The 13,136-nt window shown below is 37.7% G+C and overlaps 1 protein-coding gene across 3 annotated transcripts in view; it reads right to left on the minus strand.

Moving 5' to 3' along the window:
* Positions 1–2,539: 2,539 nt before the first annotated feature.
* Positions 2,540–13,136, minus strand: part of CEP126 (centrosomal protein 126) — a 39,531-nt gene continuing 28,934 nt past the window's right edge. The window contains exons 7-11 of one of the 3 annotated variants that reach the window (XM_017816060.1): positions 9,604–9,728; positions 9,229–9,316; positions 8,506–8,715; positions 6,201–6,264; positions 2,540–3,122 (exon numbers count right to left, since the gene is read on the minus strand). In XM_017816060.1, the coding sequence (XP_017671549.1) occupies position 3,122; positions 6,201–6,264; positions 8,506–8,715; positions 9,229–9,316; positions 9,604–9,728 (488 nt within the window). In that variant the 3' untranslated portion in view covers positions 2,540–3,121. Of the gene's footprint in view, positions 3,123–6,199; positions 6,265–8,505; positions 8,796–9,228; positions 9,317–9,603; positions 9,729–13,136 lie in introns of those variants that run through there. The other 2 variants (XM_017816061.1, XM_017816062.1) reach the window with 2 other exon arrangements.

The following is a 13,136-nucleotide window of genomic DNA, read 5'->3' on the forward strand; positions in this document are numbered from 1 at the left end:
GTCACTACTGCCTCCCATGCCAGCAGCAGGCCTCAGGTCTGTTGACTCCTTCCATCCTAGAACCTAGCTGCAAGTGCTGGAGTGGATGATGGCTATTGGCTGTGGTGCCCTCCCAGATGTGGAGGGAGATAATATTATTCCTGGCATTGGAGGCTGCTGCACAGGCGATGGAGGAGAAGGTGGACCGTGTCAGAGGCACTTTCACACCCTGCAAACCCCTGATGGGGCATAAAGGTTGTGTTAACATTGACCTCTTTCTTCTAACCCTGGCCTTTTCCTGGCAATGTCTGCACTCAGGAAGCTGCTTGTCAATCATACTCTAATCAAGCTCTGCTCTGCTGCCATTTGCAACCCATTTGGGACATTCTCCCAGGCTACTGCCTTGTATGAGCTGATGGCAAAAGACAATGCTGTGTGTACACCACTACTGTAACTTTTCCTGAGTTAAGCTGTAATGGATGTGTCATCACACACCACATAGTGCCACAGAAGAGCTGTGGAGCTGCCATCTCGTGCTGAAATCTTGCCTTTATTTGACCCGGGAGCCTTACTGCTTGCTTGCACGTGATTATTTTTTGGGACCCTTTCCATGTCATTCTCTGTAAAAGTACCAAGGTGTGCTTGCACCTGAAACCATGGGTGTTCAATCAAGTTTGTACATAGGTACAAATTTAAAGAAACTTTGTGGGTGTTTTGAATTTAGGCTTGTACTGGAAACCATAATGTCAAATTGGTTTTCATACTAAATTTTTATCACAGGAACAATATAGATTAATTTATTTAAAAAAGCAGTTAAAATGGTAGGCGGAGTGAAGGTACCCACATTTTGTATGTTCACTTCTAAATCGAGCTTGTTGATTTTACCATAGTTAGTTTTCTTTATACTTGAAAAATATAGTTAAGCCTTTTTTTTTTTTTTTTTTAAATTTTGTGTGTTGCATAGAAAAGCCCGGGAACACCAATCAGAAGAATAACCATCAACTAATTGGAACAAAAGACCTTGTTGGCTTTTCACAAGTGCTCAGAATCCAGCTGCTGCCCCTGGGCCCACTCTCATAGTGCAAATTCATGATGCCCGAGAGTCACACTGTTCGGTCACCTAAACAAAAACCTATAATTCACTATTGTCAAAAGAGCCAAAGTCCCCTCAGAAACAAGGCTATTATCTTTGAGTTGAAGCCTGTAACCCTAAATAAAAAAACTAAATTGAAAATCTTTTCCTAGAAATGTAAATTGTTTTTGAAAGAATGTCTCCATGTAATTGAGGAAGCTGACTCATGGGCTTTACTTCTGCCACCTAAACCGATTAACAGGAGTAGAAACCTGGTAAAGCTGGTGCTCTGGCTTGCTGACTATCAGGAAGGCTTTTGATACATGGTCTCTGGTATTTGGATTATTTGCTCTCCCCTCTCTTAATCTCTGTGGGGAAACCTTCCTCTGCTATTTAAATACGAAATCCTCACCATACTGGAATGTTGCAGGATACTGCTTACAAACAGAGATGTCAGGGCTCAGTATTTCAGTGCGAACAAATGTTGAGTTCCAAATCAGAAGGCCCTTTGTTTATTTGTTTCATGTCTTTTGCTGGAAATTCTACATGTATTTGATCACACAAGACACTGTAAGTCCTGCCATACATCAGAATTTTTAGACATGTGGACTTCAGCTATACTTTCCCTTTTCCGGCAGCAGTGTCAGTACAGATGGCAACAGTGATTAAAAGACACCAAGTTTCTCAAATTTTTATGATTAAATACAGTTTATCTTAAGAGGCTTCAGACCGAAGTCAGCCCCTTTAAGCCTGTCAGATTTTTCCTCCAAAGATGTTGGAATGCCTATCTAGAGGAGAAAGGTTATTTATTATTCCATTCTTCAAAACATTGCATCAAAAAAGAAATCAATCTTTCCCTAAACTTTCTTTGTAAAATTTCAGCTGCTAACTATTATTTGCATATGTAGCTCACCTTAGGCTTGGTTGACACAACATACCAGCAGGTAGCTCTAATCCCTGATAAACTGTCCATTGTTACGATGGCATGTTCTCCTCTTCTCTTTTTCTTACAGGTTGGTTCCCTCCTAAGCAATGGCAGCACTTTTTACAGATAATGGCATGATGATCTTGGTAGTATGATGGGGAACAATAAAGTTTTTAAAATACTTCTGCCAAATAATCATTTAATAGCTTCTTTTGGGAAGATGCATTCCACTTAGAGAATACCAGTGTTCCTCAGGGGGCATGTTCCCATGGTTGCACTGTTCTGGAGCTCCTTAAATAAAGCTCTCCTAAGTTTCCATACTCTTTGTTTCAAAGGCTAGCAATGACACTGTGTGGTGTGGAAGTCCCATACTTCCACCACAGCTCTGGTGGAAGTATAGGACTTAATTCCCCAGACAAACCCTACTCTACTCTACCCAATTCTTACTGTATACTTATATGAGCAGACAATCAGGCATCTAAGAGGAAGTTATAAATCCAGAGATTTAGTAAATTGCTTTTATTGCTTCTTGCAGCTAATTACCAGTCTAGAACTTTTTTTTTTAAAAAAAGTGTGGATATGGCACATGGGGACTTGGTTTATGGTAAACATGGTGGTGTCAGATTGGACTCAATGATCTTAGAGGTTTTTTCCAACCTAAATGATTCTGTGATTCGATGATTCTGTGAATGTTTATCTACTTTGTACTGAAAGAGCAGAGAAAGAGCAAACAGAGGAAGTTAAAAAGTCACCATTTCTTTGCACTTAACAAACTTCACAGATTTAGGTATCATGCTGGTTAACTAACAAAGGGCCTTTAATCTAGAACTGGCATAACAACTCAGGCAGGTTTTTTAAAATTAATTTGACAAGTGCAGAATAAAACAGACAATTATCCTAAAAATGCTTACCAGTCAATTTAAATTTGTTATTTGAGTTTTGCTTTCTTCTTTATTTTGTTGCTAATTTTGTAGTGTCAAACAGTATAGACACTGCATATAAAGCACAAAAAGCTGCAAGATCCTGTAGCAGATAATGTCAGTGTCTTCTGTACATTTGCAATGGATTGCTAGCTGAGGCACTCTGGCACTGCTCTGAGGTCACTGCAGGGCTCACCAAAAGGGAGAACATGCATTGCTGAATACTCTATAATGAAATGGAGAATAATGAGATATAAATTTAAATCGAAATGTGATTATGTACAACATTCAAGAAACATCATTTGATGGTATTATGTGATATGTTTTCCATTATATAAACAATTGTGTACCTTCACCTGGATTTAGAGGTTGGTATTACAGAGTACAATGTCCTTCACAGAAATTACTGAGTGAATATCCATACTTTATTACAGTGCTCTGAAACTAGAAGAGCTGAAGCAGGGTGTTCTCTCAGTAAGCAAAAATTTAAAATCCCAGTGTTTCTTTCTCCTATCATAGTTGATGAAATCTCATTCATCTGTACTTTTCCTGAAGATGGCTACTTGTTCAACAGTTCACTCTTATCACTAAGAAGAATTCTAAATGAGTGGCTGAGATCTGAATGTTTATCTGCAATTGGACACCTGTTTAAATGTTTAAGTATATATTTGTAGGGAAAGAAAGGTCTTAAATGTCCATCAGAGAACTTACAGTTCCAGAGACTGGACAGCCTGAGTAATATGTAGTGTTTATATCTTATTTGCGAAACAAAAATTTTGTAGATGAAGAATTAGTGGGAGGAAGCTTTGTCACAGACCAGCCAGCCAAGGAAAAACACATTGCTGAGAGGAACAGATTTGTTTCCTGGGATTTTTGTTTGTTTGTTTGTTTGTTTGTTTTTGTTTTGTTTTGTTTTGTTTTAATGTAGAACAGACTATGAAGAAAGGACCAGAGAGCAAAATCAAACATATGTTAGTAAAACACAGTTAGATCTAATAAAGGTAACTGCTGAAAAATGCAAAATTTAAAAGATGTTTAGCCATAAACCACTAAATTTATAAGACAGGAGGCAGAAGAAAGGCAGCTGATATTCTAAGTCACACCTATTACTGAGGTTCACAAGAGAGGTAATGATGTACCCTGTGGTCTTTTCACAGTTCCACCTCAAAACCAGGCAACCATTTTGATTTTATGAGCTGGGATAATTCCTGAGGTGTTTCAGTCTCAAATTCAGTAAGTTGCAAAAGCCTTATGAATAAAGAATATTTTCTCTAACATTTTTGGTAACAGTTTATCCAGTAAAGTATATGAAGTATGTGACGATCATCTTGAGTGCGATCATACAGCATGTACAAGACTAGGGGATCAGGCCCAGCCAGCATGGGTTTAGGAAAGACAGCTCCTGTTCCACTGATCTGATCTTCTTCTATGTCCATATGACCCATTTAGTGGATGCAGAAAAGGCTGTGGATGTTGTCTACCTGGACTTTAGTAAAGCCTTTGGCACAGTTTCCCGCAGCATTCTCCTGGAGAAACTGGCTGCTCATGGTGTGAATGGATGCACTCTTCACTGGGTAAAAAACTACCTGGATGGCTGGACCCACAGAGTCATGGTGACTGGTGTTACATCCAGCTGGTGGCCTGTCACAAGTGGGGTTCCCCAGGGCTCAGTACTGGGGCCAGTTCTGTTTAATATCTTTATTGATACCTGGATGAGGGGATCAAGTGCACCCTCAGTCACTTTACAGCTGGCACCAAGTCGGGCGGGAGTGTTGATATGCTGGAGGGCAGGAAGGCTCTGCAGAGGGATCTGGACAGGCTGGATTGATGGGTCAAGACCATTTATATGAGGTCCAACAAGGCCAAGTGCCAGGTGCACCTGGCTCACAACAACCCCAGGCAGTGCTATGGTCTGGGGGCAGAGTGGCTGGAAAGCTGTCCAACCGAAAAGGACCTTGGGTGTGCTGGCCAACAGCAGCTGAACATGAGCCAGCAGTGTGCCCAGGTGGCCAAGGAGGCCAACAGCATCCTGCCCTGTATCAACAATAGTGTGGCCAGGGAAGTTATTGTCCCCTTGTACTCAGCACTGGTGAGGTTGCACCTCAAATCCTTTGTTCAGTTTTGGGCACCCCACGATAAGAAAGACATTGAGATGCTGGAGCATGTCCAGAGAAGGGCAATGGAGCTGGTGAAGGGTCTGGAACATAAATCCTATGAGGAGTGGCTGAGGGAGTGCAGTTGTTTAGCCTGGAGTAAAGGAGGGTTAGGGGGGACCTTATTGCTCTCTACAACTACCTGAAAGGAGGTTGTAGCCAGGCAGGGGTTGGTCTCTTCTCACAGCTAACAAGTGACAAGGACAAGAGGAAATGGCCTCAAATTGTGTCAGGAAAGTTTATATTGGCCATTAGGAAGATTATCTTCATGGAAAATGTTGTCAAGCATTGGAACAGGCTGTCCAAGGAAGTGGTGGAGTCACCACCCCTGGAGTAGTGTAGATGTGGCACTTACGGACATGGTTTAGGGAGGGACCGGGCAGTGCTGGGCTCATGGCTGGACTTAATCTTACAGATCTTTTTCAACTTAAACAGTTCTATGATTCTAAGTATATGGTCATGTGTCTATAATTTTTCTTCAGTATAAATACATAGTAAAGGAGAAGATCAATAATACAGAATTATAAATACTAACTCCTGCATCATAAACTGAACATTTGAAATGTAAATGTTGTACTTCAGACACTCATCTGCCTATTCATTTCTTTGCATTCCAGGTATCATATTTGTTTCAAACTGACAAGATCTAGAATATACGAAACAAAATACAAACACTTATTGAAGAAAGGTAATACCCGTCACTTATAGAAAATGGTATATCTTCAGGTCAAAGTAAGAATTCAGTGCAGTAACAATTATTTTATGCATTGCCATGCATAATTACCCCTTTCCTCTGTGTTATTAAGAAATATAAATTATTTATTAATTATATATACTTCAAATAGACCCTACTAAATTACTGTTCCTTAAAAGTTCTTAGAACTTCCTGAAGACACTAGAGACACTTGGCAAGTGTCTTCAGATCCCAAAATGAAAATGAAACCAGAGGATGAGGCAGTCTGTTAAAGCCTGTTTACAGTACTATAAAGTTCATATTTTTGGGGGCTTTGTTTTGCATAATAGAAATGTGAAAATATGGCAATCCAGATGAACAGATTGATGTCAATATTTCAATTCTATTTTTACAATATAAGCCGTAAGTTCACTTTGTAGGTATTAAAAAACTGAACACATTTAAATTAAATACTTACTAAGGAGTGCTTATCTGTAAAACATGTGAAGCAAATGGGTTTCTGGTAATGGCTTCTTGAACATCTAAAAAAAAGCATGAAAGTATATAATAAATATTATGTAAACCAAATACTTTAATAAAAATAAGATTCACAGTCAAATATTCAAGACAGAACTTTCTGAAGATTGTGGAAATGTAGTTTAATAGCACTACACTAGTTTTATTTCCCCTATTAACTGCTGCTGTAATAGGCCATATATCTATTTTTAAAACTTGTATCTAGATATTATATGAACAAAAGATTTAGTGTCAATAAAGAAATCTAAAGCTAGAGAAAAGAATGCCAGCTACTCTAAGCTGGCAACAAATATTCCAGGTGTAGACTAGTTAGTGACCATTATTAAAAAGACCACTATGAAGGTACACAGTTTTAGTCACTTAATTTTTTAACATGTGAAAACAAAGAAAAAAAAACGTGTGCAGAAAGGTCACAGTTTAAAAAAGCAATGCACTTTTATGACACATAAGTGCAGACAACCATTTACTTACTGATTTACAGGTACCTACTTACGTGTAAGTCTACCTGTAAAATTTCCCAGCTTCCTATTACCAATTTTAATCCCTAAATAATTAGGCAAGCTAATTAAGTTTCCCAGGTACATAAGTATCTCTATGTATTACATTAATTTTCACAGTTACTTCATTTGCAATCTGTTAACTCCTATGACTCTTTGTTTCTTTCATATTACTAACATACTTTTCTTACAGTTTTCCTGTTCACAGTTTGCAAACTTCAGCATTCTGTCTCCCAGTTCTTTTGCTGAATTTACCTTTCCCTATATTTCTTTGTAATTTCCCTCTTATACAGCAATTTAGTTTCTATATTCATGTATTTCTCTTTTCATATCTACTTTCCTAACCTGAGCACACCATACTAAAACACCTCTCTGGTAAAAAATGGAATTCTTCATTTCCATTTGCCTGGAAGCAATAACCACAAGTTATGATATAATGAAATTCGGAACCACTGTTTGATGGAGCAGGAATTGTAAGCTACAGCTGCAGAAAATTTCTAAACAGTTGCAAAGATCTATTGTTCTGCTGTGCAGTTTATAGGAAACTGAAGCCTTTTTCCTCAAAGTCATGCAATCCACCATGTGATGTAAAAATGTATGGATAGTGTGCAGAAGCTTAATAAGCCCTGGTTAGTTTGACTCCAGGCAATAAGGAGGTATACTTGGGTAACCTGATCATGAAATGGTGCAGTGCAGAAGGAAAAGTAGTGGAATGAAATCAATGGACTTCAAGAAACTCTTATAAACTCAAATAATTGACACGTAAAATCTTGTATGAAAAAAGTCCAAGGAAAATGTAAAATTCAAGAGAGTTGGCAATTCCACAAACAGCACAAATGGCAAGCAGAAGTTATTTCAATCATATGAGAAGTCAAACAGTGAAGAGATCACGTAGACTAAGTCACAAGTTCCCCACTGATTTCAAATATAAGATGGAGCACACAAAATACCAAAACTATGCCAAACTAATGACAGCTTTTATGGAAGACATGTATGACCACATAGGTCAAAGCAAATCCGAACCATTAGATAAAGGAACAGACCCAAGAAGTAAGTTTATTCTACAACTGTGTTAGTTATCATAAGACGACTAATGAAAATGTTAGCTAATTAATCACTGGGGAAAAAATTATCGAGAACAAGTATAGACATTTTCCCCACATTCTTCAGCAAAATGGAAGCTGTGATTGGAGAGTTCATACAAAAAGCACCAGTATAAAGCAGGTAAGAAATCAGCCTGGCATAGAGAAAGAACAAGTTAGATAATACTTAAGTAAGTTAAGCTGTTCATTATAAAGGGATATATTTGCAAAAAATATATGATATATCATATAAAAGGCAATTATTTGCAAAAATAATTGCAAAAAAATCAAGATGGATAAAAGCAGATTCCCAAGTGAGGCTGATGCACCTGATGCGTCTTGAAAGAACATTTTTGACAAACATCTGTTGCAAACAACATCTACAGTTGGGCTGAAGATGTCCTCCAGTCATATTTTGAATCATATTTTTGACCAAGAAAAGGTCACCGTTATTTTAAATTAATCTCACTGACTTCAAGAAAGGTCTCATGATTTTGATCTACTGTTTGCTAAATTCAGTAAATAACAACAACAACAACAACAACAACAACAACAACAACAATAATAATTTCTATCACGAGATTTCTAGTTTTAACCCAAATAAATCTATGGCAACAAAATATAAAGCTATTTAATCATTTGATGTATCATTTATTATCCAACTTACTTTGTAGCCTCTGACTGAGATAATTAAGAGACTGGAAAATCCTCTGTTCTTCTACTGAGAGTGCACTCATGCCTGGACACGGAGCCCTGTTAAGCAGTGAGGGCTGGCTGGCTGGCTGCACACTGTCCATAGCTGCCAGGATTTCACCCTCCACCATGTGTGTATTTGCTAGTTTTTCTGCCATTAGAAACTGAACAGTGCTTTCTGAAACTGAAGAGATTACAGGGGGAACTTCAAATGAGAAGAGCTCTTTACATTTAAGTAAACTGCTTGTTTTCATGACTATATGTCTGTGAAACACATAAAACAGACATTGACAGATCAATTGGCAAAATCAAGAAACTTGATACATTAGAAAATAAAATAATTAAGAACACTAATTCATCTTATAATTGGCACCAGAGCAAGTCCTAATGAGTTTGGAAATATGTAATGGTAGCAAGCAATACCTGTCCCTATCATACAGTTATGTATGACATGTACAGTTACAAACGGGCACGGAATGAAAATTAAATACGTGTTGTAATGCATTTATAAAATCACCCATACCATGATAGGGTTATATATTGCATTTCCAGGAAAAAAAAATTAGGTCTAGATAAACTACCCTTTTCTGCTTAGAATCACTGATGTCAAAAGGCACAAGCCATGTTACACAGTGGATGTATTAGGTCATTCTACTTTATGTACAACCAAGAATTGAAGTGAGTTGTGTTACTATACCTTCCTCAGATTTATAGATGTTTTTCATCTTTTGTACTGGATCAAATGTGGATGGAGCAGGACTCAGCTGGACAGTACATAACGAATTCTATAAAAAATATTATAAGAATATTTTAAGTATAATTTAAGGTAACCACTACCTTCTGAACATGTTTTATTTATTATTTCATATTACCAAATGTTTTGAAGTGCCAAAGTATTAGTGTATACTAATTCAGTGAGGTATTCTGGTTGGTTTTATTCTTGTCATTAGCAGTGACAGCAAACATACTGATTCAAAATTGCATGACACTGAACAAATCTTTGATATTTCTAAAGCTCTTTCCATTTTGAAGATAAACAAGCTTTTTATTTTTTGTAGTATTTTATATTAACCTGTGCATGATGAGTAGGCTCCCATCCTTTAGATGCTACATTTTGTCTTCTGTGTTCCGAAACAGCTCTGTGTTTATTTTCATAGTTGCCAAGAACGTGATTTTGTCTTGTAACAGGAACAAAACCTTAAATAACATGCAGACAAAAATAAACCAAAAATGTGTAAAACCATGATAAAGATAGTAGTAGCAAAACTAATAATGATGAGTAAACATCTCTGCCCACATTCAGATGTTTACATCTGATATCATTAAATATATTTTCTTAAAATGAAAAGAGAGAAACAGGTACTTTTAAGGTGTTTTTTACCTCATGTTAGTATAGGACTATGAGACACAGGTGTGGATTCTATGTGGACATAAGCATGCTAAGTGAAGCCCCACTTTGAATCCCAGATAATAAAAATGGTAAGTAGAAAGATACAAGGTGGTCTTACCAAACAAAAAGGAGAATGAAAGGTGAGCTATGATATAAAAATAACAAATAATGTGCCAAAAAGTAATGTTTTAGAAAATAAATTGTATTTAAAGAATAATCTTGAAGTCTAACTGCCTAAGACAGTAAATGCCTGTTGACAAGTTGCTGTAATGTATATCTTAATGGATTCAACTTCTGTGAAGATTACATAGCAGTTTGCAGAAAACGGGGTAGTTCACACTTTATTTGATTCACAGAATCAAAGAATGGTAGAGGTGGGAAGAGACCTTTGGAGGTCTCCAGTACCTCCACTCAAACAGGTACCTCCACTCAAACAGGTCCACATACAGCTCCTTGCCCAGGACCATGTTCAGATGGCTTTTGAGCATCTTCAAGGATTCAGACTCAATAAAATCTCTGGGGCAATTTGTGCCAGTGCTCAGTCACAAAGTAAAAAAAAAATGTTTCTTGATATTCAGAAGGAAACTCCTTTGTTTCAGTTTGTGCCCTTTGCCTCTGGTACTTTCAGTGGGCACTGCAGAAGAGAGCCTGGCACTGTCCCCTTTGCAGCTTCCTTCCAGGCATTTATAGATATCGATAAGATTCCCCATGACCTTCTCTTCTCTGGGATGAACAGTCCAAGCTCTCAGCCTTTTCTCCTAGAAGAGATGCTCCAGTTCCTTTACCATTTTCATAGCCAGTCACTAGACTCTCTCCAGCACATCCATGTCTCTTGTACTGAGGAGTCCAGAACTAACACAGTACTCCAGGTGGGGCCTCACAAGTGTTGTAAGGTTTAAAAGTCATGGTTTTAAACCTTATTTCTATAGCTTGGGATTTTGTAGTTAATCTTACTAATTCATACATCTGTATACTAATTGTAATGACAGTACTGTTGTATAGAATTTTCCCTCAGTCAGAGAGGTCTAACCTAGACAATGTACCCCAAAATCTATTTCAGTTTTGTCTGGTGTAGCAATACATTTTCAAAATTAAAGCATCAAGTTTCAAAATTAAAATTATGCTCTTAATTAAATGTTTATGTGTACAAACCGGAGATGCAAATTAGCATTTTCATGGGCAACTCAGGAATCTACATACCCAAGGAGATATTATATTCTCATTTGTAAACACAGTTACTAGACTTGTAAATGCAGTTACTTGATTTATACTTGGGAAGATAAATTACCTCTTTATTTACCTAATAAATATTTACATGTGCTGTTTAATGTACACTTCATGATTTCACCAACAGATCTTTTACTGATTCTAACAGAATTTTATTTCTTTTGTGGTTATTACAGTGACATTAACAAAGCAGAATTCCTACCATTCCCAGAAAAAGAAAACAATTAATTGATACTTGAAGCATATTTGAAACTAGTCATCTGGCTGTGTCAGAGACTGAAATGGTTAATGATTTATGCATTCTATGAGTTGGATAAATAGATAGTTCCTTCTTTTTAATAATGGGTCCGTAGTGGGCCAGATTTCTTTTTTTTTTCCGCAGGAACCTGCCAGCAGATGAGATCAAACTGCGTGAGACCAATAAAGCTTTCAACTGCAGCAATGGGCAGAAAAGATAACTGCCCCCACAACTGCTTCTATTATCAGCTTACAAGTATCCCATGAGAAAATGAAGTAGCAACAGGACTGAAGACTTATACTCTTCTTTGACATGTGTTTGTGGTTTTATCTTAATAACTTTGTAATATGCATGTCTGTATGTATTTTTGTCTCAGTAAGTTTGCAATATGTAACAGTTTACCACGAACATTGTGTTTGTGTCCCCTCTACTCCCAAAATTTGTGTTTTTATCATGAACAACTCGCTGATAAGATTGTGTAAGACAAGCCATTTTATGTACTGCTAGTTTAGTTTTTACCAAGTTTGTTTTGTCTTTTTGTTGGGGGGCGAGTTGGCTTAGGAGAGGCTTTTGGATGTGTATAGTTCTGTCTCAATCAACTGAGAATCAAAAAACTCAATCAAATTTAGCCTAGGAGTTAGTACAAGAATTTACGCATATTTGGAATCATACAAATATGTATTATATGCATTAACCCTCTGCCTTGGAAGGCATCAAATTTTATATTTGGCTAAATTTTACAAAATATTGACAAATGAAACTAAATCTAAACAAAACAAAAGAAAATGTTACCTGAAGAGAATATAAGAAAACCTTTTACCAACTCCCAAGTAACTCAATGTGTTTGCATAAGAACTGATGTGTAATTTCAAGTACAATTTCAAGACACACTGCCCCCCCCTCTAACAGACACATTATTATAGAATCCCTCACACCCACTACGCATTAAAGGATACCCTGATTACTCACAGGGTGGAGACAGTGGCTAGTGAAAATTAGATTTGTGTCAGTATTAAATCCTGATGTTTGTACCTTTGTTAATATTGGGAAATTTGATTGTAGCTATTGAGATCATATTACATCCCCTATGACTACTCATGGGGTGGAGAGAGTAGCTAATGAAAATTAGCTTACTATTTTATTATAAAGTTGGGGGTTTTTTTGGGGGGGGGATTGCAGTGCATTGGGCCTATCTCTTCCTTTCCTTTACTCTCCTATCTTCCTGTCCAGTATACAAAAAGCGCCGCCCACAAAGAAGATTCACAGAGAACAATGAAAGAAGAAAAATTATTGAATGCATAAATCACGAGGTGTCAGAGACTGAAACGGTTAATGATTTATGCATTCCAGGAGACTTTTGCAGGCTTTTGACCTCTGATGGGCAGTTGGGCCCATCGGTCCCTCCAGTGCTGAAGCCCTGACTAAGTGTCAAGCCCTGAAAAGGCAGAAAGAGCCGAGTTTATACCTCTGATGGCCCATCAAAGCCCATCCCCCCCTCTGCCAATCTTGAAAGGCAGGAACCAGGCCAGACACAGAAACTCTGCGCAGGCCCAGGGAGAGTTTGGAGGCTCGAGGTGTGGCCCATGACACTAACCATGGGTATAATAACTCATAACTTCTTGGAGTGTAGGGACTTCCCTCCTTCACCCCCAGCAGATCAAGGCCACCGCTTCAACTGACAGACATGGAAGCGGCAACTACCAAGTGTCATTGCTGGACCCCGTGGGCGGTGACTTTATACATTTTGTCC

Source organism: Lepidothrix coronata, unplaced genomic scaffold (assembly GCF_001604755.1).
Source record: "Lepidothrix coronata isolate B3197 unplaced genomic scaffold, Lepidothrix_coronata-1.0 Scaffold53, whole genome shotgun sequence".
Lineage (NCBI taxonomy): Eukaryota > Metazoa > Chordata > Aves > Passeriformes > Pipridae > Lepidothrix > Lepidothrix coronata.